This window comes from Agelaius phoeniceus, chromosome 5 (genome assembly GCF_051311805.1).
Source record: "Agelaius phoeniceus isolate bAgePho1 chromosome 5, bAgePho1.hap1, whole genome shotgun sequence".
In the NCBI taxonomy this organism is placed as follows: Eukaryota; Metazoa; Chordata; class Aves; order Passeriformes; family Icteridae; genus Agelaius; species Agelaius phoeniceus.
In genome coordinates, this window is record NC_135269.1 from 66,859,821 (window position 1) to 66,884,766 (window position 24,946).

Sequence of the window (24,946 nt, forward strand, 5' to 3'; positions counted from 1 at the left end):
CCGTCCCGTGCCTCCCGGCTGAGCCGGGGCTCTGAGCATGCGGCGGCTCCGGCTCCGCCCTGGCCGGGATAGCGCTGAGGTCGCCCGGGCGTCATGGAGCGGCTCGGGGAGCGGCTGGGGGAGCGCTCGGCGGTCCGGCTGGACACCATCCTGCGGCACCTCTCCCCGCGGCCGGCAGCGGCCCCGGCTCCTGTATCCTTCTGCTGTGGGATCGGGATGGGGCGGCAGCCGCGTGTTGGGCCCCCGTGGGTCGGGGCTCCGCTTCCCCCAGCCCGGCGCGCTTTGCCCCTCGCTCCGCCGCCCTTGTGGGCCCGTGCTGTGTCCGACAGGGACACCGGGCTGGCAGGGACACACGGGGCGATCGTGCCCTGTGCCTGGTGCTGGAGGACAGCGCTTGCTGGCAGCCCCGACTGCAATATCGGGGTCAGTAGCTGACCCACGCCAAGGCCTCTCCCCGAGCTTCAGGCTGTGGGGAGCCGTGGATCCTGGCAGTGCCCCTCAGCATCCAGCCAGAGGCTTCCCTGCAGCGAATTCTCCTCCTAGAGATTCAACTCCGCATGACTTAGAAGTTGCACGGCAAGTCACAGGTTTCGTTGAAAGGTACACCCTGGACTGGTAGAGCAGCAGCAGGAAAAACATCAAGATTTGGTTTGTGAGTGGGATCCGAGGTGGAAATGGCTGCCAACATAAGGCAAAGGAAACCTGGGTAGAAATAAGTTTTTGCGTTGATATGTCCCGTGGTTCCAAAAGTTAAGTGGAGACTGCTTGCTGAGAATATTTTTAAAGCTGCTGTCATAAATGTTGCTTTTAAAAAGCTTTTTCACAGAGCAGAATACTGACAAGTTACCTCTGAATTATAATACATAGAAAAGGATGTGATCAAACAGGATGTAGAAGTCCTCAAATCGATTAAAAATATGAAGGCAGATGGATAGTTGTTGACTCAGACTGGCATAACACAAATAGGAACACAAAATTAGGAATAAATTATAGGAAAAACACCCTGGTTGTAACATACAGGAAGTAGGGAGAGGTGCTGCACAACCTGTTTGTGTTTAAATCTGGGTCATGATGCAAATAGCTTTGGACCAAAACCGACTAAGCTGGGCTGGAGCAAGAAAGGTGTGTGGGTAAAGTAAATTACAGACTAATAAGAATGATTTATTTGATACATCAAATGGTACATCAGTTCACTGGTTTTGTTTTAATATCTGTGTCTCATAGTTTCAGTTGTCCAGGCAGCCCAGACTTGTCCTCTGCATGTTGCAAAGTGTCCAGAGGAAAACCCAGTGAGAGGAAAAGGCAGGGAGGAAGGTGCTGAAATGGAGTCCAGCACTGGGTGGGCTTGTCTGCCGTCCCCCTGCTGGGGAGGTGGAGGTGCTGAGGAGAGTCCCATGCTGGGCTTCAGCCGGTGCCTGTGTCTCCATCAGCTGTCTGTGGACATTAAGGAACCTGAATGATCAGGAGTCCCATATTCACTGAAATTAGGCCTGAAATGTGTGTGGAGCTCTGGTGCCCTCAGTTGGGGGATTCCTTGCTCTGGGAGCTGCTGTGGCAGCAGGTCCCCCATGTTCTTCTCTCTGTCTTCCACCCAGTTCCCAGCACCTTTTCCTCCCTCTGGCTCATCATTTCTTGCCACACGTTTTTGCGTGTGTTGTTCTTCTCCCGCTCTATGTGACCCATGACAAGATAATGTTTAAGCTTCCTGGTGTGGGGACACAACTGCTGTGATGAAACTTATTTCTCATTCCCAAAGCATTCATGGTTTTATGAGCAGTAGAGGAAAGTCAGTGGTTTTCATAAAACCCTGAAGCAAACGTGCATGTGCAGACCAAAAGATCAGCGTGAAAATGCTAATTTTTGTTATGGATGACACTTCAATACCATGCATAAAGCTCTTGTGAGGCTTCTTGAGCAAGTAGGGTTTAATTGCCCTGTTGATGAGAATGTTGTCTCTGCATAAGAGAAAATAAAAAGCTTTTTAAAAACCTGTTGAAATGACTTGAAGTGGAGGACAAGCCTAAAGCTCTCCTCTGTTCCTGCCATCCCTGTCATTTGGAAGGGACCTGATCTCTGCAGTAACTGGAGAGGTGGTGAGGGTTTGCAACACTCTCTGAAAACATGAAACCTCAGGTTTACTCCTATTGCTTTATTGTTTTAGATTCTTTTCATTTATAGAATATTTTTTATTATAATTTATTATTATAGAAGCAAAATTAACAAGAACATGGATTGAGTGTCCAGCACAGCACCTGCCTTTAAGATGAGCAGCACTGTAGGATCGAGGACTCATACCTGTACATAATGTTCTAATCCATTTTGCTTGATTGTATATTCCTTAATTCCCACCCCAGATAAGCAATCCTACTTCAGCCCAAGTCAGTGTTGCTCCTCATTCAGGGAGGTTTTGGTAAGCTCCATCTTCCTTGGTAGAGATGAAAGCAAAACAACCTTCAGAGCTCAGCTCTTTCTTCCCCTGTTGGGAAGGATGAAAGTTTGACAAGAAAGTCTCACAGATATGTGTGCTTAGCAGAAAGATTTTTAAATGTAGAGTCTGATGAAGGAATAGAGATGGAAGCAAGTTTTGATAGAGAAGAAAAGAATTGCTGAGCCAGTCTTACTGGATAACCAAGGAGGCAAAGGCTGTGTTAGTTAGAAGGGGTTCTTATGGCTTTGAGCAAAGGATGAACCCACCTCAAACAAGAAGATGTTTTTACCAAGCAGAAAGACAGCACAGGCAAACAACTCAGCAAATGGTGCAAGTAGAAAGAAGGTCTCAGAATTTTCCACTGCAAGAAAACTGAAAAACAACTTCTAGCTTAAACTGTAATGTACTAACTTTTAGTGATTGGAGAATAGTAACATGCATATGGTAATTACAGTAGTTATGATAGGCTATAGATAAAAGTTAAGGTATAGATTGGTTCTGCTGTATTAAGATGCTCAGCAAAGAAAAGGTTACAATGCATTGTAACCAAAACCAAAGGGTCTGGAGCTGACAGCTGTAGGCACAGGCTCTGTCACCCACAACCCTGGACTGCTGTAACTCTTGGATGGAATAAACTGCATTTTGGAGAGCCCCTGGAGTCCCACATCCCTCATTTCAGCTCTTACATTCCCCCAAGCACACGTGTGGGTCACTAGGTGTGGTTCATGTGTCCCTTGTGTCCCAGCTACACCCTGGACAACGATGTGCTGAGCACGGAGCAGAGGCAGTTCTATGAGGACAATGGGTACCTGCTCATCAGGAACCTCGTGTCTGACCAGGACATCGAGCGCTTCAGGTACCAGGCACTTCCCTGACGGTCTGGGGGGAGCTCTGGGGAGCTGGAGATCCTTGGGTTCTTCCAACAGGGATGTTCCCTCTGGTTTGCAGGAAGGAGTTCACCAGGATCTGCAAAAGAGAGGTGAAGCCACCGGGAGTTATGATTATGAAGGATGAGTCCCAGAAGTCCCAGTTTGGTCAGTCTGAAAGCGTGGTTAATAAAGTGCAGGACTTCCAGGAAGATGAAGAGCTGTTCAGATACTGCACACTGCCTGAGGTAAAACAAACAAAGGGTGCTGCTGGTGGAAGAGCCTGTATGGAGGTATCTGACCCTGCAGGTCACTCCCATAAACACACAAGTGAGGAAGGAAGATAAGTCAGCTTTTAAGAGTGAGCAGGGGATGGATGGAGGTTGGGCAGAAGACCTAAAGCAGTGCTGCTCTGCCCCTGGTGTGGAACCAGTCAGGAATGTGACTTGGCCAAACCATGCCAGGCTAGAGGGGCAGATCAGCCACATGTTCTGAGTGTGTTCCATCCTGGCAAACATCTGTCCCTGGGCAGGTCCAGCCTTGCAGCCAAAATTTATGTGGCAGATACAGCTCTGTGGGGATAGCTTCCCCATCTTTTCCACCCCTCTCAGCAGCCTGCAGCACCATCTTCCCTCTTGGCCTCCTCCCACCATTCCCATTTGTGTGCCAAGCCAGATCCTGCCTCCTGTCCTGCATCCCTCCATCCTTCCCAACCTCCTCCTCCTCCTGTACCCTTGTCCTCAGCCAAACATCCAGCTCCCAGTGCTTCCTCAGCAATATTTCTTCTTGTTTTTCATGTTTCTGATTTCTTTTCCTAATGTTTTTGTCTTTGTAGATCCTCAAATATGTTGAGTGCTTCACAGGGCCAAACATCATGGCAATGCACACCATGCTGATAAATAAACTTCCAGATTCTGGTAAGGAAAACTTGGATTAGTGGAAAATGGATGAATTATTGTGTGCATGCCAGAATTGAACTTAGTATTTTAGAAAAGCTGTGAAAAAACTGAAACCCAAATAACATTGAAAATTTACAAAGCCATTTTGGTGATTGTTTTCTTTTTACCTTGGTTTAATGAGACAAGATGAGAAAACACAGGAGAGTTTTTGAGGCTGCACAAAGTCTAAATAGTATGGCAAATGAGGCAACTAGAAATATCCTACTGTATCTATTTAAGGAGCAAAATCAATGGCCAAATAAGTATATAAATTATATATAAAAGGATCTTCTGGTGTGGATGATGTTTCCATTTCCATAGGGGGAAAAATAATAAGCAAAACTTCAAGAATATTTATTTATGTTTAGACTTCATGGAAGAGAGCCTCTAGGGCAGAGACTCTCTGTGGGGGCTGCAGTCCATAAACTGAGATTTTTTTTTCCCCTCTTTTAAAGAAAAAGCTAAATAAGCATGAGCAGGGTGCAGCAGAGACAGGGTTGGTTCTGCTTGCATCACAGCAGTACATCCAGTGCCTGCAGAGAGCACAGCTGTTGGAAGGGCTTTGTGCTCAGGAGGTTTGTGCAACACTGTGCTGGTTAAAGATCTCAAAACTGCAGTGCAGCCAAAATGAGTGATGAAAAATGTGTGCTGGTGGTAAAGGCCAGCAAAAGGAGCCTTCTGAGGGGTCACAGGCTAAGCAGCTTTCACTGTGTGACCGAAGAGCCACCACCATGGTCCATTTTGGGCTGGGATGGCAGCTTGGCTTGGCTTCCCTGGCTGGGCTGGAGCGGGCACTGAGTACACCAAGTGTCTCCAGCAGGAAGCAGCAGCTCCTGGGATGTGCCACAGTGGTTTAGCAGGAGAAGGCTGTGTCACACTGGTGAGCTGGAGGTTTCTGTCTGTGTTGCAGAGCAGCAGACCTTCCTGCACCCCATGCATCAGGACCTGCACTATTTTCCCTTCCGGCCCGCGGCCCGCATCGTGTGCGCCTGGACCGCCATGGAGAGGGCTCACCAGGACAATGGCTGCCTGGTCGTGCAGCCAGGGACACACAGGACAGCCCTGAAGCCTCATGGTTATCCTCAGTGGGAGGTAGGGAGTCATGGAGGGCTTAGGAAGGGGATGTGTTTTGCCTGGGAAGGACTCACTGTAGGGGGAGCATGTGCAGGTCAGAACTGAGCTTTTCAGTGACTTTTTTTTTTCTGTTTATGCCAATACTGACATTGATTTGGGAGAGAGTTTCTTGCATGACCTCACTCCATGTGACAAGGGTGGATTTGCCTCTGTTCCCACCTTCACCTGGAAAATGTCCAGCACGTTGTGGCATGACAGTATAAACACATGCCAGCATTTTCCACTGCCCTTGCCAAGTGTGAGGGCTCTGCCTCCTCCTGTCAGCTTGTTCCTGCCTGGCAGCATGTGGAGGAGAAGTGTGACAGTAAACAGCTGGATGGAATGAAATACCAAGTGATACCTTCCTCTTAAGAGTGTGTGTTTCCTGGCCTGGCCTGTCACTGGTGATGGTTATACCAGGAGCAGAAGGCTGGACTCCAGCAGTGGCATCAGGCCACCCTTGTGGGGTTTCCCAGTGCTCTTCTCTGTTCTCTCCAGCTGAGAATGTCTTTGTCTAAATCCAGCTGCAGAAAATACAGAAAGTGTCATTTTTCTGTATGTCAGGCTTGAGGTAGAAGGACTAGTAGGCAATAGTCAGATTTTTAGCTTGGCATGTGGAATATTCTCTCCAGGGGAAAGCAGATCCATAGCTGTCCCTGCTGTGCTCTGAGAATCAGCACTTCCTCTAATTCTAGCTGAGTGATTTCAGTTCAGCCTTTTTCTCTCCTAGGGTAAAACCAACAAACTTTTCCATGGGCTGCTTGATGAGGATGAGAAGATTCCCAAGGTTCACCTTGTCATGGAGAAGGGAGACACAGTGTTCTTCCACCCCCTGCTCATTCATGGCTCTGGGATAAACAGGACATCAGGCTTTCGAAAGGTAGGAAAACATCTCTTGATATAATTTTTTATATTCTTAATTTTTTAAAACAAAATTATCCAACTGTCCCTCTATTTTTATCCCCCACCCCCTTCGAATCCTTTCTCAGTTCATGAATATGTAGATTAATGTTTTAAAGAGTTTTTATCTTCCTAATATACTTCAGCACTCTCTTGTTTATTTATTATTTTATTTTTAAACATCTGTCTTCTGAAAGAAGAGCATGCTGTGCAGCTGCTTGGGAAAAACAGAACAGGAGTAGAAATTAGATGTTGAATCTACATTTAAATTAAAGCCTGTCTGGCTCAACTTGCTTTTCTGAAAGTTCCCTTTCAGCTGTCCCAGATATCAGGACTTTATCTAATCTCTTTTCCCTGTCTTCTTGGTATCCCATCTCTGGATAACACGAGTCTCCATCATTCAATAAATAATATTTATTTATATGATTGCACAACCTATTTTTCTATAAAAGATTTGTTGACATGCATGATTCTTTAACTGAAACAGGCAAAAGTGCCCTCCTTTGGAGGCCTGGTCCTGTCTCAGGAGGGATTCATCCAGGCACTGCAGCATGGGCTGCTGTTTTTATTTTGGTTTTCCTGTTGTGTGGCCTATTCTTTCAGCCCCTGTGGCAGTTTGTTGGTGGATTCAAAATAAGTGGGTTGTGACCCTCTGGATGCAGGAACTAAGAGCCCTTAGAGCACACACAGGTCTGCCCCAGCCCTGACTCTCCCTATTTCCACTCCAGCTGCTGATACTCTGAGATCAAGCAGTACAGCTCATGCTGAGGGAGTGAGGGGGAGAAGGGAGGGAAGAAGAGGGAGAGAAGGAAGTCAGCAGCAAGAGTTTCCTCCAAGGGGACACTCTCTAGAGCTGTTGGAAAGGAGGAAGGGTTTTGCTGGCACAATCTGTAAGGAAGGAGTGATGTGCCCACAATCTGGAATGCATGAGTTTTTTCCCAGCAGTTGTTTGTCTCAGTGTGACAGTGAGTGACACCCATTTCCTCACACAGAGCATCAGCTGCCACTTTGCCAGCTCCGAGTGTCACTACATTGATGTCAAGAACACAACTCAGGAGCACCTGGAGAAGGAGCTGCAGGAAATGGTTTGCAAGAAATACAATGCAACTTCTGTGGAGCTCAAGGTGAGACTTGGCTCAGTGCCCTTTGTTACAAACCAGGTCAGTTCCCTTTCCCAAGTGTCTCCTGTGGCACATTGGTGCTCTTTGCTATGCCTTGTGTAGCAGGTCTGGCTGTACCAGGCAGAGGTGCTTGGCAGGATGAAAGGCCTGATGTTCAGGGGATGGCTGGCAGGCTTTTTTGGGGCCTTTTTCCTCATAATGCCTTGTTCACTGGCAGCCTTTTCACATCCCATGATCTCCAGAAATTCCTTCAGAAGCTCTGCTTGTAAATAAAAAATGTGGTCATTTGCCCTGAATTCAAAACTATAAATTGGAATAAATTCAGTGCTTGTCCAGTTTTTATGTCCACAGTTTTTACAGTCTCCCCCCCTCCCAATGGTTGGTGGATTTTCCTTTTAAAACAAACAGCCACATCTGATCACAATAACAAATGGATTTTTTTTTCTTAAATATAATCCCACATCAGTTGTTTATACTCGAGGCTATAGCAGGTTTGTCAGCAGTGATACATATCTGCCTCAAAAAAAAAAATGGGACTAATGGACTTTGCTGAATAACTGAGACCATTGAGTAAAACTGAAAGCAAATGTAAATTCTTCAGGGGTCCAGCCACTGGAAGAAAAATAAGCCTTGTTACTGAGGTGAAAATGTTCTGACTATCTTAATCCACAGCAGTTCCCAAGTGTGTGCAAAGCCAGTATCAAGGCAGTTAAGTCTAGATGTAAAAGCAGCAATTTTATTTTAAAATGTACTTGTTTTACAATATCTAGGGCTTTCTGGAGGGGGGAACTTTCTTTGTCACTGTCACTGCAGGCCCCCAGCCAGGTATTAATTAGCATTGACTCCATGATTCTCAGGAGGCTGATCAATCACTTTATTATACTCTACTTACTAAGAAACCCATCACCCTTATAGACAGATACAGGTGCACCCAACTGGTCCTTCAATCCAAACACCATCTCCATTGGCCAATCAAGAAACCACCCTTTGGTAAACAAACCTCCATTACACATTCCACATGTTCACAACAACAGATGGAGCCAGTGAAGATAAGAACTGGTTATCATTCTTTTCTCTGATCTTCTCCCAGCCTTTCCCAGGACAATGCCTGGGAAAGTTGTGCCTGTTGCTGTCTGTGGCCAGAGAGCTGCTGCCACATGTCACCCTTGCTGGTTTTGTGTTGTTCTGTGTGTTTCCCCCCAGTGTGCCTGGGTGTGGTGGGGTGCCCAGCTGTGTTTTGCAATCTGATCTTTCATGGCTGTAAAGCCACAGCTTGCTTGGCTTTCAGTTCCTGGGGTTATTTAGGAGCTTGGTGAAATCCAAAGGGATTCCTTCCCCTGAGTGGAAATGAGATTGTTCTTACAAACCCCAGAGAAGTCTCTGTGTTTTTGTGTGGCTTTAAGGATTGTTTTTAGCCAGAGTTGGAGTTTTCTCCCAGAGGAGTGCCTACATCTTATTTCACCTTCACAAGATGATCAGAACTAAGTAATCCTCTACTTCCATCTGTGTAAACTGAAATCCTGGTCACTCTTTTCTGGCCCTCAAGGTGCTTTTTCTTTGTCTCATTTTTGTTTTGAAGGATATTTGGAACTTCCGAGCACGGCTTGTGCAAGGGGAAAGAATCAACCTGTAGAAGAGCAGGATGCAAAACATGGCCCTGAGAATGAGCTTCTCTGAGGGAAGAACACAGAATTCTGGGCAGGCAGAATTCCCTTTGTTGACCTCTGTAATGGTAACTTAGCCAAATGCTGCACTGCAAAATCGTTCTATGCTAATTCAGAATAATTGCACTGAGCTTGGGCAGCTGATGTGTGTCAAAGGAAACCTAACCTAGAAAAACAGATTTACTGCAGGTGTCTTAGACAATCGAAGAATCAGAGTCTTGAAAGAACACTTTGATTTTCTTGGTGTTTTCATTCTTGATTCTTAAAAGTTTTTAACATGACACAGCTCTAGAATGATGCTATACCAATATAGGATTTTATGCAAGAATTTCCAGTACTTCCAACTTACTTTCCCATGCCAAAAAAAAAAAAAACAAACCATCAGTTTCAGACAAGCCCTGAGTGACATGGGGAGTTACTAGTGTAGCTGATGAAGATGTGGGTGTTGGTACCAGCACAAACAATGGTGTAAGGAAGTGGCTAAAGAGAAAGCAGCAACCACTCACAGAGAAAATTGGGATTCATGGACAGGAATATGATTGCTGGCAGAGCTCCTCAAGCATGGCTTGGTGTGGCATCATACCTGACCAGGCAGCTCTGGCACAGGTGAAATATGAGTCTGACAGTGTTGGGAGCTACTGGGCCAACCAAGCAGCCTCCCACTGGCCTTGCACAGCTGATCCAAGGCTGTGTGAAGTGGGGGAGTACTTTGAGTCTGGAGGTCTGGGAAAAGGAGCCTTTTGCTGCTGCCAGGTTGAGGAAGTGTTTGGATGCTCCCTGGGATGCAGTGGTGGCAGGGTGGAGTGATGCACACTGAAATTATCCTCTTGCCTTTGACAGTGTTTTTCCTTGCTTTCTGAAAGATTCTTTCGCTTTCAGAATCTATTTTTTGAAATAAAGAATAAACCAGAGCAAAACTGCACTTGAGGGCTGTGTTGTGTCATTGCTGCTGCTCAGAAACTGGTGCTGGGGATGTTGAACACCCCAGTGCAAAGCATCAGCCCTCAGCTTGTTTCCACTCCTCCCAGCCCACCCAAAAAAGGACCAAGGGCTGCAGTGATGGGCTCTTGTGGCACCTTCTGCCTTGTTTTGTGATTCTTCATCTTCATGCAGCATCTCTAGGTTTTCTTGTTTGTTTTTTAAAGGTGAGGTTTGAGCACAGTTAAGTGTTGGTGCTGCACCCTTGGTGCTGGAGTGAGGTATCAGGGCTGTGGTTCCCTCCTGGAGCCAGCCATAAGCTCTCAGCAGCCTCTGGTTTGACCACAGCACCAAGAAGGCTGATCAGGGGTCACTTAGGACAGACCCCCCAGCCCGGCTCCGTGGGTGATTTTGGGTGTCCTGCTTTCCCATGCCCTCTGTAACCCTGGCACTGATCACTCCTGTGGAGAGCAAGGGCCCAGCTGAGTGATTCCTGTGAGTTGGAGATCCCTCTGGTGGCTTTGCTGAGTCCCTTCCGTGGGATTTTTGTGAGGACTTGGTGCATTCTGTCTGGTTCACAGCACAGGATTTCATGGAGAGACTTCCCTGTCTGGCGTCACTGGTGGAGCTGGGGTGACTGCAGAGGGAGCTGTGCCCACAGAGAAGAGCTACAGGTGTCACACTCCCAGTTTCAAGACTGAGTTTCTCTTACTATAGCTAGGAAAGAGAAGAAAATGAAGAAGTTTACCTTTGTTTTAAGAATTTATGCACCTCTGCCTATGGATTTCAGCTTACAATTGCCTCTTTCAGAAGAACAAACCCATTAGGGACCTCAGAGATCATCCAAACTCAGCACCTGATAAGAGACTTGTGTCCTCATTCCTTCCCACACCTGGTTGGGTAACCTCCCTCTGGGGCAGGCTGTGCCCTCTGCTGGGCAGAACACAGCTGGGGGGCTGGATTCTCCCAGAATGGATGTGTGGTGTTGCTGGATGTCTCCTCTGTAGCAATAATACCTTCGAGAAATAAACTTTCAAATCTGTTAGGCAGAGCTCCAAGAGACAGGGAAATGCAGAACCTGATGAAATGTTTGGGTTGCTGGGTATTTTTGTGAATCAGCCCTTACCCTATTAGAAAAGTTGCTTGAATTGAATCAAATTAAAAGCAAAATATTTATTTTGGTAATAGTGTGTTTTAGTTTAGCCCTGGCTTGGTGGGATCTTTCTTATAATTTGGTTTGCTGTAGGTGTTCAGGTTCACATGTTGGAGATACTAAATTGATGCTCCTAAATTGATGCAACAGCATGTTACATCTAAAACTTTCTTTCCAGCTAACTTCATGTTACTGCAGGAGCTTAACCATGTTAGCCCTTCTTGGATGATTTTTTTTTAATAGCAGCATCCAATTTTCAAAAAGGACCATGTAAAAATTGGACATCTGGCTGCTTATTTGGCCATCTGCAGTTGCACGAAGCCCCAGTGTTTCAGACACTTTTTTTTCCTGCCTTGACATTTCACATGTGTTGAAAACAAAGGCTTCCTGGAGCTTGGCAAAAGACAATAAACACAGAGAAGATCTTCTGCTCAGAATTTATGTGCTATTTTCCAGACTAACAGTTCAGAAATGTCAGATTTAGTCTGACTCCTGACCTTGCTGACAGCTCAGCGCTTTGATGTGAAGACACTGGGTAGGTGCCAAAGGAAGGATTTTGAATCCCAGCTTTGGCTTCTGGTGCTGTAGATCAAAGTCCTACTTCATGCAAGAGAAATGGGGAGGAAAAGCAAGTTTAATTAACTACATTATAGTTTTTTCAAAGTAGATTTGACGCTATAAGCTGATCTGGGATGTGGGAGATCCTTTTCCAGCAGTCATGTATAATCAAAGTGGCAGTGAGTGATGCCCAGTGTCCTCCCACAGCTGTCACCTCACCAGCTTAGAGTGCAACTACAGGGATGTTAAGAACATGATCCAAGAGCAGCTGGAGAAAGAAGTAATTGAATTTGGACATGCAAAATATAAAACTGTTTCTGCTCCAGACCTTGTGCTAATCTTAAATCACTACCTTATCTTGTAACTCACAAGTAATTTTGGCCTTTTTGCTGATAAGGCTTCTTGCTGCCTGCCTGTGCTGGAGAAGCACCCTTGCTCCACAGACAGCCCATTCACATCCCTGGAAATCAGCCCAGGAGCTCTGCAAATCCAGCTCTACTCATCACTGTTCCCACCTCTGGGCTGCCAAATTTGATTTCATCCACGCTCTTTCCTGTATTTTCAGTGGAAATCAACCCAGGTAGGACGAGCTTGTGCCAGCAGGTGTTTAGATAGGAGAGGCTGTTATTGAATCCCTGTAACTGGATTTGCAAGAAGAGGACATAGTTTATAGAACACCCATCTGAATGCCTTCTCTGCTCACCACATCAATCCAATGAGCCTTTTGGCTTACACCAAGCAGGGTTCTGTGCCTTGGAGCTTGTAGCTTTTAATTTCATTTAGTGTTGTCTGTACATTTCTGTTTGAGACTTTTGAAGAGACAGTGAATAAGTGAATGGGTGTTTCTATGGGCAAACAGATCTGCTCATACCAGCAAGAAGCAGGGGACACTGCACTCAAAGATGCTGTTCTCTGGCTTTGTTGCTGTTTTGTGATTTTTTAAATGCAGGTAGCTAGGAAGAAATGAGCAAAGGTAGTGTAAGGAAAAAGAATCAATCTTTAAAGTGACCTCCAAAGACCAGGATGGGAAACCTGTGTCTAAGAGCCAGATTCATGTGCTTTTTGCCCCCTGTGTAAGGAACTTGCCCCAAATGCTGCATTACAAAAGTATTTCATGCTAATACAAAATAGGTGCAGCAAGGCTGAACACCTGATGGACTTCAAAGAAAACCTGATCTACAGAATCAGATTGCTGCAGCTAGTTTAGGTAATCAAATGATTACCTACTAATAATACGGTGAGTTGTGCATTACTTATTTTTTCTAGTCATTCTCTTGATATGCTTTTGGGCTGATACTTTATTAAAGTTACTAATAATATAGTTGGTAAAATCATACTAATATAAAATTCCATGTGTAATTATGTGTTTAAGGTTTTTAACATCCTTCTTCTGCACAAAATCAACCAGTGAATCAGTTTCAGTGTGAGCTTACATGGGAAGTGATTGGGAGAGCTGATGGAGAATGTGGATTTTATTTTGTTTTTGAAACAAAGATTAAATTGTAGCAAAACCAGCTTGAATGGCTGCACTGGATTATTTCTGTGGCTCAGAAATTCTGTTGTGGCTTCTTTGGCTGAATAACCCAAGTGAATCCTGGAAAGGCACGTGCTGGGTCTGAGGCAAACATTGGGGAGCTGCAGCTGAGTCACCCAAAAATCCAGCAACTGCTGGTCCTGCAGGATGTTTGGGCCAAGCTCATTTTGGAGAGCTTTGGGCAAAGCACCTGCCAGTCTCTCCTCCTCTCCTTGCTGTGACCATCCTGACTGATCCCAGCTCCCCTGGTGTTAGAGCAGAGTGTTCAGGAATGGGGGTAGTAGTGCAACCTCTGGCACAAGAAAGCATCTCAGAACAGTGAGGCACACAAATCCCAATATATCCATCTCCCCCACTCCTTGTTCACTGCTAGAGCTTAAGGAAAGGAATTTGTTTGGTTTATTCACCCCGTTTTTGCACACAAGCATTGCTTTCACTCCCATGGAGATACATGTCTTACATATCCCAGGCCTGGGGGCATTTATGAAAACAAAACATTAACCCTCCTTTGACATTTTAATTTCTGCAGAATCTCCTTTCCTTGGGCCCAAGAGACAGGAACTGGCAAAAGTGTGAAGCTTTCAACATGCTGCTTGAAGGCTGAGACCAACGTGGAATTCCATGGTGGTTTTGTGGACTCCAGGTGAGAAACTCCTGTTAAGTCTGAATGAGCAAATTCTGTGAAAGCTGAACTAACAGACCACAACAAACCAGTTCCTTTTGGTGATTCAGCACTGAGCTTGTGAGAAAACAAAGATGTTGAGGAAGCAACTCATCCTCTTCCTCAGAGAAATACCATGCAGACCCAGGCAGGGAGTGTTTTAATCTGTACTCTATTTATTCTGAATGAGGAATCCACAGGAGACATTGCCAAGCAATGTCACAGTTACTGATGCTGTCCCCACTCAGCAAATGGTACCAACAGGAGACTGAAATCAATGCTACAGGGCACCAATAAAAGCACCAGTAAGAGAGGAGGGCTGCAGAATGCTGAGGTGAATCTGTCCATTTGCTCCAAATGAAGTCACTTATTTCTCTTCCAGCCCCTGTGCAAGCAAACAAGACACATTGACAAGACCACTGGGACATGTGAGATGTTTAGGAGCACTTTGATTGAATCACTAAGGTTAGGGGGGGTTTAGGCACTTAAAAATATCCTGTGATCCTACTGGGCATGAGCTAGGGGCAGGAAAAGGCTCAAGTCCAGGATAAGCTGGTTTAATTCCCCAGGCATCCCTAGAGAGATGTGCTATCAGAAAAATGCCTGTATGGAGACCACCTCTTGGAAGGAGATTTCATCCTACTTGTTCTGACATAGCTACTGTTCCTATTTAATATCCCAGAAAAAGGGTAAAAACCTTTAAATATAATCACTCAGCTCTTTAAAACCACTCACAAAGTGGTGCCAGATTCATTAAAAAGTTTTTCAAAGTGGGAGCTACAGGTCTGTAGCCACAAGAGCGCTGTAGTGTGGATGGTGCTGAGTTTCCAGCATAAGCACTGCTGACTTGCAGGGCCAAAGCCATGGAAGGGTTTTGTAACAGGTAAGCCAAGGAGAAACTCAGGATAGCAGTTTGCCATCTATATCTAGGGTTCAGAGTGAGTAATTTTGAAGCCAATGGAGAATGCTCTGTGCCCACAACCCTCTCCCCCCCTTTTTGTCCAAGAGCTGAAGACAGGTTGGCATGAACACATCAGGGTATCAATTTCGTAAGTGCTTATGGAATCTACAGTCAGTCCCATTCATGATGATTTGTCACCTAATAGTGAGGTCACTCTTGTGTTGTTAGCTGGAAAGAACAGGCATGACTGTGCCTTTCACATGAAGCCTTCTTCAGTCAGTTAAAAGAAGAACAAAGTTCCATATCCACGCAGCAGCCTGGTGGACCCTTGGCAGATGATCCTTTCATCAAAAACTGATTCCCCTAATGATTTATCACTAAAACCTGAATCCTCTTAGCAGTCCAGTATAAATGTGTTTCAGACACAAAAATCCATGCATATGTTATGGAAGAAATCAACTCCAGGTCACTTGAGACTATTGAGAAATTTTGGTTGTTCTTCTCCTCTCGGTAAAAGCGTTTCTCCACCAATCTTCGGACCTTTTTTCTCCTGGAAACACAAACCATGGAGAAAAGAAGTTAAATGTGTGGTAGCAATCTCCCAAACACTTCTCTTGCAGAAATTGTGGTAGGGCTAAATTACCTGACTAAGCACTGACAGACCCTCTAGGGACCTCGACATTCTGAATTCTTACAACTTTGGTCAAATGCCATTTCCCCACAGTTAAATAAAACAAAGCTTTGAGGACAGAAAGCAAAAGTAGAAGTGCACTATAACACAGCCTGCAGGCACCTGTGTGTACCTGCCAAAATACAGAGCTGGTGGCTTTGCTGGGAGCTTACAGGGGCACAGAAGCAAAGAGGGGGACAGAAGTACCACAGGAAGCAGCCAGAGTGCTGAGGTGCTCACTCACACTCACCTTTAGCATCCCATCTCGCTCCCACTTGAAGAGGCCACAGTAACTGAAAGATGAAGATGGCATGTGAGGATGTGAGGATCACTGTGCTGTGTTTGCTGCACAGGGTGAGGGGATCCTGAAGTAGCCCCACACCCAGCCCATGCTCCTTGCCACAAGGGCCACCATTGCCCTTTTAGGACATGGTTATGTGACTCACAGCAAGTTACTTGTGAAGGGACAGTACCTAAATCCCAGTCCCTATTTCATGAGGCTCATTTCTTACCTGCAGGGCTTTTTTGGAAGCCTGTCAAGGGAAATAGCTCTGCTTCCACAAGGACATTTGAAAAATCTCTTGATGGCATCATGCCAGAGGTAGTTGTGGTTATCCTGCACACAAGTCTCCAGAGGCTTGAAATAGGTGTAATTACACTGTCAGGGAGGAGAGAGTGTGTATGAGACCTGCTCTGGGGACTGGCAGCAGCTCAATGTTCAGAGGAAAGCATCCCTGTCCTCTCCCATCCCGAGGAGCCCAGCAGTTGGATCACCACCCCAGGCTTTGTCACTGCTCCTTCTAATGCCATCCTCCCCTTGCCACCACCCTGTGGTCCTGCTCCCAGCACTTCATGGGACACAAGTCCCTCTGTGCAACCCAAAACAGGTAGGGAAGGCAGCAAGAGGTAAAGTTCAGCAGGGGCTGAAACTTTGGAAGTGGGAGGAATGCTTCCCTTCCTCTCAGCACATTTGGGACAGTCATAAAGCTCCCATCCTCTTCCAGATAGCAAAATCCCTGGAAATGCAGATAGAGGATTCCCACGCAGTGTTAATGTTTTCAAGGACTTTGCTTATTTTTTCATGAAATATGGGGAACTGAGGGTGCTGGTACAAAGCACTTCATGGAAGAAATGGAGAAATTCAGGACAGCAATACCCATGGAACCACTGGCATAAGCACTGAAGCCTTGCCATGTCTCAGTCACTCTGAACTGCTCTCAGCAACAGGCATGAGGAACAAAGCATCAATCCCTGCACTGGACCACAGCCAAGAGAGTGGCAGATGGGAGTCTGCAGGATAGTCCTGCACCATTTTGTAGGATCCATGTTCCACTCCCCTGCTGGTACCCTGGCTCCCCTTCACTCACTGTTTTACATGTCACAACTCGGCATTTCACTGCTTTAATGTTCCTCATCTTCTCTTCCAGTTCTTCCTTTTTCACCAGGGGCTGAAAGTATTTCTCCTGCAGTTCAGCCTCAGCCTGTGGGGCACACAAAAAGGGTTGTGAGGACACAAAGAGGGGAGAAGCCACTCCATAAATAGCCCAAAGGCAAATTATTATCAGGCCTGCTTGAAGCAGACTGCAGTCTGGGAGCAGAGAAACACAACATCTCTCTTGTTCCAAACAATCCATTATTGTACACGTGCTGTAGCTCACTGCAATGACATGAGCCAGCTCTGAAATGCACGAGTGGGAAGGTTAACAACAGCAGGAAGTACTGAAATGAGCACATAGCCACGAGGACAGTGCAGAGAGAAGTCAGGTAGGCAGATGGAATTAATGGAATGGGTTCTTAGCCAAAATATTACTCCCCAGAAGACCTTAAAACAACTATGACTTGTCAGTAAGTGTCCAAGACAAGAGCCCTGTGCCATTGGAGGTGCTGTAACCCTGGGGAAGTGCTCAGCAGAGACCCCCAGTGTGACAAAGCCAACCTCTCAGCTCTCCAGGGCACCTGATGGCATTTCACAGCTGAGCCCCAGATGAAGGTGGCAGCTGGCTTTATGTGGCCAAGATGTCAAGTAATGAGGGACAAAATAGGCATGTGGCTCATTTGATTTTAAGGCAGAGGGATTTTTTTGGTTATCCACCAATAGGAAACTTCACTGATTCTTCCAAACTCAAGAATAAAACTGGTGTCAGCTGGCAACATGACCTTACCCTGGCTATGGCAGCAGTGCTGACTTGCAGGCACTGTGCCCTGTGTGCCAGAGACACCCAGCCCTACTCCTCAGGACAGGCTGGAGCCTGTGAGATGCTGGGTGCCTGCTTCTTGCTGAATTCATGGGGAGTCCAGTCAGCTCCCAGTTCTAAGCCCTCAGTCACAGCTGGATGGAGGCCATACCTCTTTTAGGACATCTGTGTGCTTGGACTTGGCCTTCAGGATTTTCTGGAACTCTTCTGACTCCAGATAGGCCAGCTGCTCACGCCGTTTCTTTTGGGCAGGCTCCAGTTCATCCATTTCTAGGGAGACAAAAAGGTTCAGTCCTACATAACAAGGCTCTGATGGCTAAACTTGCTCACTGCAGGAGATTTTGGAAGTCTCAGGTCTCTCAGGCAGATGTTCAGGTCAAACAGCAGCCTTCCATAGTTTGGGAACATGAAAACAAGTTCAAATATGGCTTCAGAAAAAATAAAAGTATTTTTTAAAAATAACATTGCATCTTCTCTCAAAGCACTGTACTAGGAATTTTCACATTGCTCCCAGGAGTGCAAGCAGTGTTCCCTCACTGACTGATGAAGAAACTTTAAAGGGAATTAAACAATTCATCCAAGATCACACAGTAAATCACCAGCAGGCAAACTCAAGTTCCCACAAAAAATTCAGATACTTTCCCAGGTGGGAGGGTTCTTGTTCTCCCTTGGTGAAGTCAGCCTTGCACTGCAGATGCTCAAGTGCCAGAAGAAAGAGAACAGAGAGGAGCACAGGGAGATAGCAGAGATTACATCTCACACTTTCTCCATAGGGTTAGAGATTTTTTTTTTTAGTCTTTCCAACAAACCCTTGGAAGTTCCAAACAGACCTAACTTGGCCTCTTTTTAGCACAGCAATTAAGTCCTTAACCCAGAGCAACTCCTGCTCTGTCAGTAGGACAGAAGCACATTTTTTCTGTTCTAGAAGCTAACAGTACATACCACTGTCTGCTTCTGCACCTCGTGGCTGAGCAACATTTTTCTCAACTCTTTCAACAATTTCTAGGACATCCTCAGCATCAGTCCGTTTCCTCTTGACGCTGTTTGGGTCTGTTTTGGGAAGGATCTGGCCCTTTGCTCGCAGCCGCCGTATTGCAGCCAGCTGGAAAACAGAAAGAGCAGGGAACTGAGGCTGTGACCTGTCTGGTTCCAGCTCCTGAGCCCAGGAGTAGCAGAGAAAGGCTCTCAGCTGGAAGAGACAACATCCACTGGCCTGAGCATGGAGCTGTTTGGAGAGAGGCCCAAGAGAATTCCCAGCTCTGACATACACCCAACCTTTTGGGATTTCCCAAAGCAGAAAATCACCTCTCCACGGGTGTTACCAGGCCTGGGGTCTCTGCAGCTGAGCTTTACCTGCTTCACAAATCAGCAAGTTTTTCAGAGAAATCAATTCACTTGAGATTTCCACATAAATTTATAATAATTAGGAACTAATAGAAAATTTATTACAACTATTCCTTCTCATACTCCCAGAATGCTAAGACCTCCTCATTCTAGCTGGAAAAGTTTCTTTGACAAACAATGAACATATTTTTGCCAAAAAAGATGCAGACTATTTTGGCTGGAAAATAAAATTATCCAGACTCATGGCACAACACAACTAAACCAGTTGCTTACCTACCTGTCAAACAGAAAACACCTGCATTACACTGCACTAGCAGTGCCAGAGTTTAGCTCTCGAGGGATTTTCAGCACAAATCCCTTCCCTCAAGAGATTGACTGAAGGCAAGATGGCAGCATGGACTTTGGCACTGACAAGTATCCTGTGTGATCCCACAAATGAGAAACTTCACTAACACCAGAACTGAGCTGACCAAAGTCCTCTTCTACCACAAACCAAATTTCCCTTAACCTCTTTTTAATACTTTAAAGACCCAAAGAGCTGGTACCTTTTTGGCTTCTGCCAAGCTGTCTAGCTTTGGCCTTGGAGGAGGAGACTTGTCAAAGAAGAGGATATCTTCTCCTTCTGAGAAGCCTGTACCTAGCCTGGGCCTTTGAGGAGTTGCCATTTTTGCAGCTTTGGGAAACTCTGCCCCAGGCACTGGGGAATGGAGGGAGGTCTGTCTGGAGGAGGATGGGAGAGCAGGAATGCTGGCTTTACCTGTGTTCTGGAGAAACCTTGTAAGACAAGAATAATTCATTCAATTAGAGACATAAATCACAGATAAAAAGGTTTAAGAAACCAATAGGAGGGGATGCAGACTAAGATTTTTTACTATTTGACCTTTAATTGCTAAAAGAAACACACAGCAATTTTGGCATTCAGGAGAAGAAAACGAAACTGGTTAAGGACTCACTGGGTCACTGAAATCAAAAGTGACTTGAACAAGTCACCAGAAGGAGTGAATGACCAATTGTTTTCAAAGCTAAAATCAGAGAGAGACATCACACAAAGCTGAGAAGAAGTGAAAACAGAGCTATCCTTATGGATACAGTAACAGAACCTTCCTGTGAAATCCAGTGTGTCTTACCGCCTCTGAATCTCTTCAGATCGCTTTCTTCTGGCCTCCAGCAATTTCTGTTTCTGTTGCTTGATCAGGGCTGAAGCAGAGATAGACTGGAAATCTGCCCCTTGCTTCTTTTCAGCATCTGTGAAAAAATAATAAAGCAAAATAAAAAGCCACTTTGTTCAAAAGGAGGTAGAGTGATTTTGGGAGTGGGTCTTCCTTCAGGCAAAAGGACAATACCTGTTTTGGTCCAGTGTTTGCAGAGGTTTCGTGCTCCAAAAGTTGGCTGTGCCAGCAGTTCCCTGAATTCTTCAGAGCACTGCATGGGTCTCTTTGCTGCACCTGAGTGGAAGAGGCAGAAATACAACAGATTTGACCTGAGGAAGGGAAGCAGGCCTGGCTTTTGAGATGTAAACTTGTCTAGGTTGGAAGAAACCCTTGCAGGTCAGCTGACCACTTCTTAAAGCAAGACCAACCTTTACATTATATTTGGTTGCCCAAGGTCTTGTCATTTGTCACAGACATTTCTATCACTTCAGCAACTCAATCAGTTCCTCATCAGCCTTGGCTGTCTGTGTTACTTGCACCATTCCTGTTTTTAGGATGCTTGACAGTCCTGAAGGCTCCACACTTTATGGAACACTCCTGCAGAATTCAGAGCAGCTAAAAGCTGCTATGGACATACTCTTATGTTGTCTGAAATGGAGGCAACCAACAGATGGAACTGGAAGATGTAAATAAGACTAAGTGGCACCTAGAACACAGTTTGAATAATCTGTCACCTGCTGTCCAAAGAGCATAGAGAGTGTAATATTAAGAGCTTTACAGAAACAAAACAGAGGCAGGAGAGACTGATGACATCCCAGGGGCTACAAAAGGAACATGCTTTGACACAAAAGAAAAGCACTAGAAACAAGGTGGGTTCTCAGGAGGTGGCCTGCATTGCAGACCTGACTCATTTATACTTAGTATTCCTTAGAAGCTTTCAAGGTGGCAGAAGTAATTTATTTTAATCAAATAAAATAAATCCTCTGGTTCAAAGTTCTTAAAACTTCCAATTCCCATTAATCTGGCAAAGATCTTCTGTCACTGTCCAAAGACAGAACAGGAGACTTAATTTGGGGGCACTGATGAAAAAAAGATGCAAGAAGCCACACAGTTGCTTATTACATTTGCCTTGAAACTGTGATCTCAAGAGGGAAGAGGAGTTTTGACCAACTGAGGAAGCAAATGACCCCTTCTGCAGCAAAGTGACTGCCAGGTTCAGTTAGTGACTAGAGGGCCCTGGGACACATCTACACATCAAGCTGGAAACATCTAAAGAGTGAAGAGACTACTTGAGCAATTGGGTACCAATTTTCTGCCTGGTTTCCTGGACAATTGCATCAGATCCTTTCACGACCAGGTTGGAGAGAGTGGTTTGAATCTTCCTTTTTGGCACAGCAGCTGTAGCACTAGAAAAAGGAAATAAATACAGAATATCAGAGTTTTCCCATGCTTAGAGCAAGGACAGAAGCTGAATACTAGCCCAGTGCTACAGCAAAACTCCAGCCACCTAAAGGGCCAGCTGTCTGGTTTTTGGAAGGATGTGACTCTAAATCCAAATTCCAGCATAATGTTTAGGATCTCCTATTTCTCCCTTTGTTGAGATATGTATTTCCTTTGCATTACAGGAAAACTAAACATAGATCCAAGCTTTGCTTTGCTCACAGGTCATTCCAGAGATGGAAATGAGGTTGGAATTGCTTCATTACTGTGGAGTCAGACCAGGTATCAGAGGGCAGTGGTAAGGGAATAAAAGCTGTGTCCAAGCACAGGGCTGGATCCAGCTGTGACTCATCTTTCCACAGCTGTCTTCATGGGATTTGGATAAAGGACCTGGCCCCTATGAGATGCATACTGATCTTGGTCAGTCCTGTTTCCTCATTAACCCAGAGTGACAATGTATTATTTCAGCCAGGGAAGACATGAGGAAATACAGAAAACACTGACTCTGGGATTGAATGCAATAAGCCCTAAGAAAATACACTTCCAATCTCAGAGATTCAAATGCTTGGGATCTCATGATCTCAAAGTCCATTAATCTACTGAAACATAAAGCTGCCTGGCTTCACACCATAGTATTAATGTAGAGGTAAAAACAATCCTTACCACATCTTAGTACCAACTTTAAATTTTCCTGTCAAACAGCAGCTCTGTTACCCCATGTGGCCAGTAGGATTATGCCAAGTGTGGGGCTTTATTCCTGCTTGGTGAATGTAGTTAAGGCAAAGGCATTCTCTAAATGAATAGATTCCCTTAGACATAGATTCAGGCTCCCTTGTATATGTAATTCTGGGAAATTCTGTTCAAAAGCAAGGGAAATAAATGGTTTATCTTACACTGAGGCTGCATATGCTGCTGAAGAGACTCCTCCATAGTAAAAGCCATCCTGACACAGCCTCTCCTTCAAAGTGGGATTTTTCCGAGCAGCTTTTCTGGGAATGCGGCCCCCAGAGAAGGTGGACTGCAGATCTGCTCGCTTCGAGCTGAGCTTCTTGTACTGGGACTGGATGTGGTACTGACAGTATTCACAGTCATTCTGAAAGGAAACAGGAGAGGCCTGTTACAGAACACCAGCAATTACAATTCCCTCCATTCCTCTCCCCCACATGCATCCTTGTATGGCTAAAATGAAGTAACATCTCTACTGTGGTACTCCAGCATTTGATCAACGAAGCAAAAATGTGCCCACACTTGAGCAACAAAAAACAAAGCTAAAATTGCCTGTACTAATCACTAGAAACAACTCTGTGCATCAAGGAATTTTAAGGTATTCCTTGAAGTCAGCTCATTTCCCACCCAGGACATCTTGCCCAGATTCTGTATTCCTCACTCAGTTTTATGTACTGTCTGCACATTAGCCTCCTCCCAGAGTGGGTCTGCAATCACAGACTTGATTGGCTACAAGTACCTCCTGTGTTTTTCTTCTTCCCAGTTCTTAATTCCTTCATTTTTTCTCCTCCTTCTGATACCCTACTATCTTCAACCCTTCTGACTCAGACAAGGTTCCTTTCAGCTATCACAGCATCACCATAGCCATGAAGTAACATAATCCACAAATCCTTTAAACTAGTACAAGTCAGTAATGTCCTAAAAGGATCCCAAAACTTTTTTTCTCTCATTTCCAGTGCCCCACATTCAGGTGTAAGTACTCTAACAGCTTGCAGGTATGCTGGACAAGGGAGCTTACTGGGTTAAAACCATTCCAAAAAATAGCCATTCCCCAAAAAAAATCTCATGTTGTTTTTCTCTGAATGAGTTTTCTAGTGCAGTGCATGGAAGCTTGCAATGGAGCAAAGGAGAGTGAAAGGCTGTGGCCTCATGGGTCAATACCATCTCCTTTCACTGCAGCACCAACCTGGCATTTAGGGAAATCCCCTGCACAGTGACAGCACAGAAAGAGCTCCTCTGAGTTTCATTTCTCACTTTCTCCACCCACTTTAGTTAGTTGCAAGTCAAGATCCAGAAGTACAAGTAAAAAAGTCAGAGTATCAGTACAAAATCAGCAGCCAGATTTTCACCAACAGCTTAGGAATGCCCTGATTACTGAGATACAGACCAGGTTCACAATCTGTGCACAAGGATCACCATTCTTCTTCCTGGCTTTGCAGGTGCCCAAATCCAGAGCTTCTCCCATGAGGAGGATCTTCTGGGGATGGTCAATGGACAAACACACCTAGACAGAAAACAGAACACTCCTGGTCAGACCTCTTTCTAGAAGTCACTGGTTTGTCTCTGATCTGGTTCAGTACCTCTGGTACTAACAATGTAGTCTTAAAATATAGGCCTAGCTTAAGAAAGCCAAGTGAAAGACATTTGAGTTCTATGCTCAGAGCCTCAGGAAACCAAACAACAGCTAAAGCAGTTCTAATTTGCTGTAAATGGTCCTGTACAGCTCCTTGGCTCTGATACCATCATTAACCTCCACATCCAGCAAGGGATGGGAGGAATGCTGTACCAGGGCTCTCTGTCCTTCTCCAAATGTCTTGGTCCAATCAAAACTGAGTCCTGTGCAAGAAGTGTCTGCTTCACACCCCCAAATACACCAGGGACTGTGTCTGTAGCCAAGGAACAATTTCAGAAGTCAGTTTTAATGTAGTAATAAATGTGAACATTTCAGCTAGGAGGAGCCATTCTTGACAGTTAAATGCAGCCCTCCTATTAAATCTGGTGTGCCTTTCTGCTCACCAACGGGACTATCTACTGCTTATTCATGCTAATTTAAGCAATTATATAGCTTAAAAGACAATTAATGAGAGCCTTAATTTTTCTATTTGGAGAATTTAACACGCAGAACACTACATGATCAGCTACTAGTCTGAAATCCCCCTTGACAGAAGTAACTGGAAATGGGTTCCATTGCAGTGCAATGAAAAATATATTAATTTATTAGCAAAATGAAGCCATCTTAAATGTTCTGCATGTTCTGCATTTATAAATAATCAATTAAACAAGTGAACTACTATGTATCAGCTGACATATATTTACATAATACATGGTTTGTTTAATAAATCAAATATTGCTGCCTCTCTGTTGCAATTTTTGAACCAGAAACATTTTGAAGTCATATCTCATGCTTCAATTAGAAGAGAGAAATGTATTTCTCCTCCTTTTTCAGCTTTGAGAGACCTCTAGGTTGAAATAGGTGTTACACTGAAATAGTTGAATAAACTGAAATGAAAATACACACTCTATATTTGTGGAAGAGCCAACTGCAACTGAGAGCAGATTAAAAACTGGTATAAACTCTGGGTTTAAGTGTTTAATATGAGTTCTTAAAGATCAGTCTCCCAGGAGGCCAGGAGCAGATACACACCATGCAACTGCCTGAATGCAA

General features: G+C 45.1%; 2 protein-coding genes across 3 annotated transcripts in view; one reads left to right on the forward strand and one right to left on the reverse strand.

Moving 5' to 3' along the window:
• PHYH (phytanoyl-CoA 2-hydroxylase) lies at positions 1-24,636 on the forward strand. Of its 2 annotated transcripts, XM_077179226.1 has the most exons (10): positions 1-192; positions 2,355-2,410; positions 3,174-3,284; positions 3,377-3,542; positions 4,130-4,211; positions 5,143-5,324; positions 6,076-6,225; positions 7,238-7,369; positions 13,723-13,836; positions 23,721-24,636. In XM_077179226.1, exons 1-9 carry the CDS (start codon positions 94-96, stop codon positions 13,795-13,797), a joined length of 1,053 nt encoding a protein of 350 aa, XP_077035341.1. In that variant the 5' UTR covers positions 1-93; the 3' UTR covers positions 13,798-13,836; positions 23,721-24,636. The 2 variants fall into 2 exon arrangements, with proteins under 2 accessions (XP_077035341.1, XP_054487048.1); XM_054631073.2 differs by lacking the exons at positions 13,723-13,836; positions 23,721-24,636 and adding an exon at positions 8,946-9,952 and having other exon boundaries at positions 5-192.
• Positions 14,676-24,946, reverse strand: part of MCM10 (minichromosome maintenance 10 replication initiation factor) — a 15,618-nt gene continuing 5,347 nt past the window's right edge. Inside the window, exons 8-19 of the mRNA XM_077179227.1 lie at positions 23,669-23,785; positions 22,449-22,648; positions 21,421-21,521; positions 20,308-20,409; positions 20,092-20,209; positions 19,510-19,738; positions 18,597-18,722; positions 17,772-17,927; positions 16,793-16,906; positions 15,938-16,083; positions 15,676-15,718; positions 14,676-15,305 (exon numbers count right to left, since the gene is read on the reverse strand). Coding sequence (XP_077035342.1) covers positions 15,222-15,305; positions 15,676-15,718; positions 15,938-16,083; positions 16,793-16,906; positions 17,772-17,927; positions 18,597-18,722; positions 19,510-19,738; positions 20,092-20,209; positions 20,308-20,409; positions 21,421-21,521; positions 22,449-22,648; positions 23,669-23,785 — 1,536 coding nt within the window. The 3' untranslated portion in view covers positions 14,676-15,221. The remainder of the gene's footprint in view (positions 15,306-15,675; positions 15,719-15,937; positions 16,084-16,792; positions 16,907-17,771; positions 17,928-18,596; positions 18,723-19,509; positions 19,739-20,091; positions 20,210-20,307; positions 20,410-21,420; positions 21,522-22,448; positions 22,649-23,668; positions 23,786-24,946) is intronic.

Coding starts and splice junctions, on each gene's coding strand:
- PHYH (XM_077179226.1), top strand. CDS start 94: ATGGAGCGGCTCGGGGAGCGGCTGGGGGAGCGCTCGGCGGTCCGGCTG. Junction 3,285..3,376: donor CAGGACATCGAGCGCTTCAG/GTACCAGGCACT, acceptor TCTGGTTTGCAG/GAAGGAGTTCACCAGGATCT. Junction 4,212..5,142: donor AAATAAACTTCCAGATTCTG/GTAAGGAAAACT, acceptor TCTGTGTTGCAG/AGCAGCAGACCTTCCTGCAC.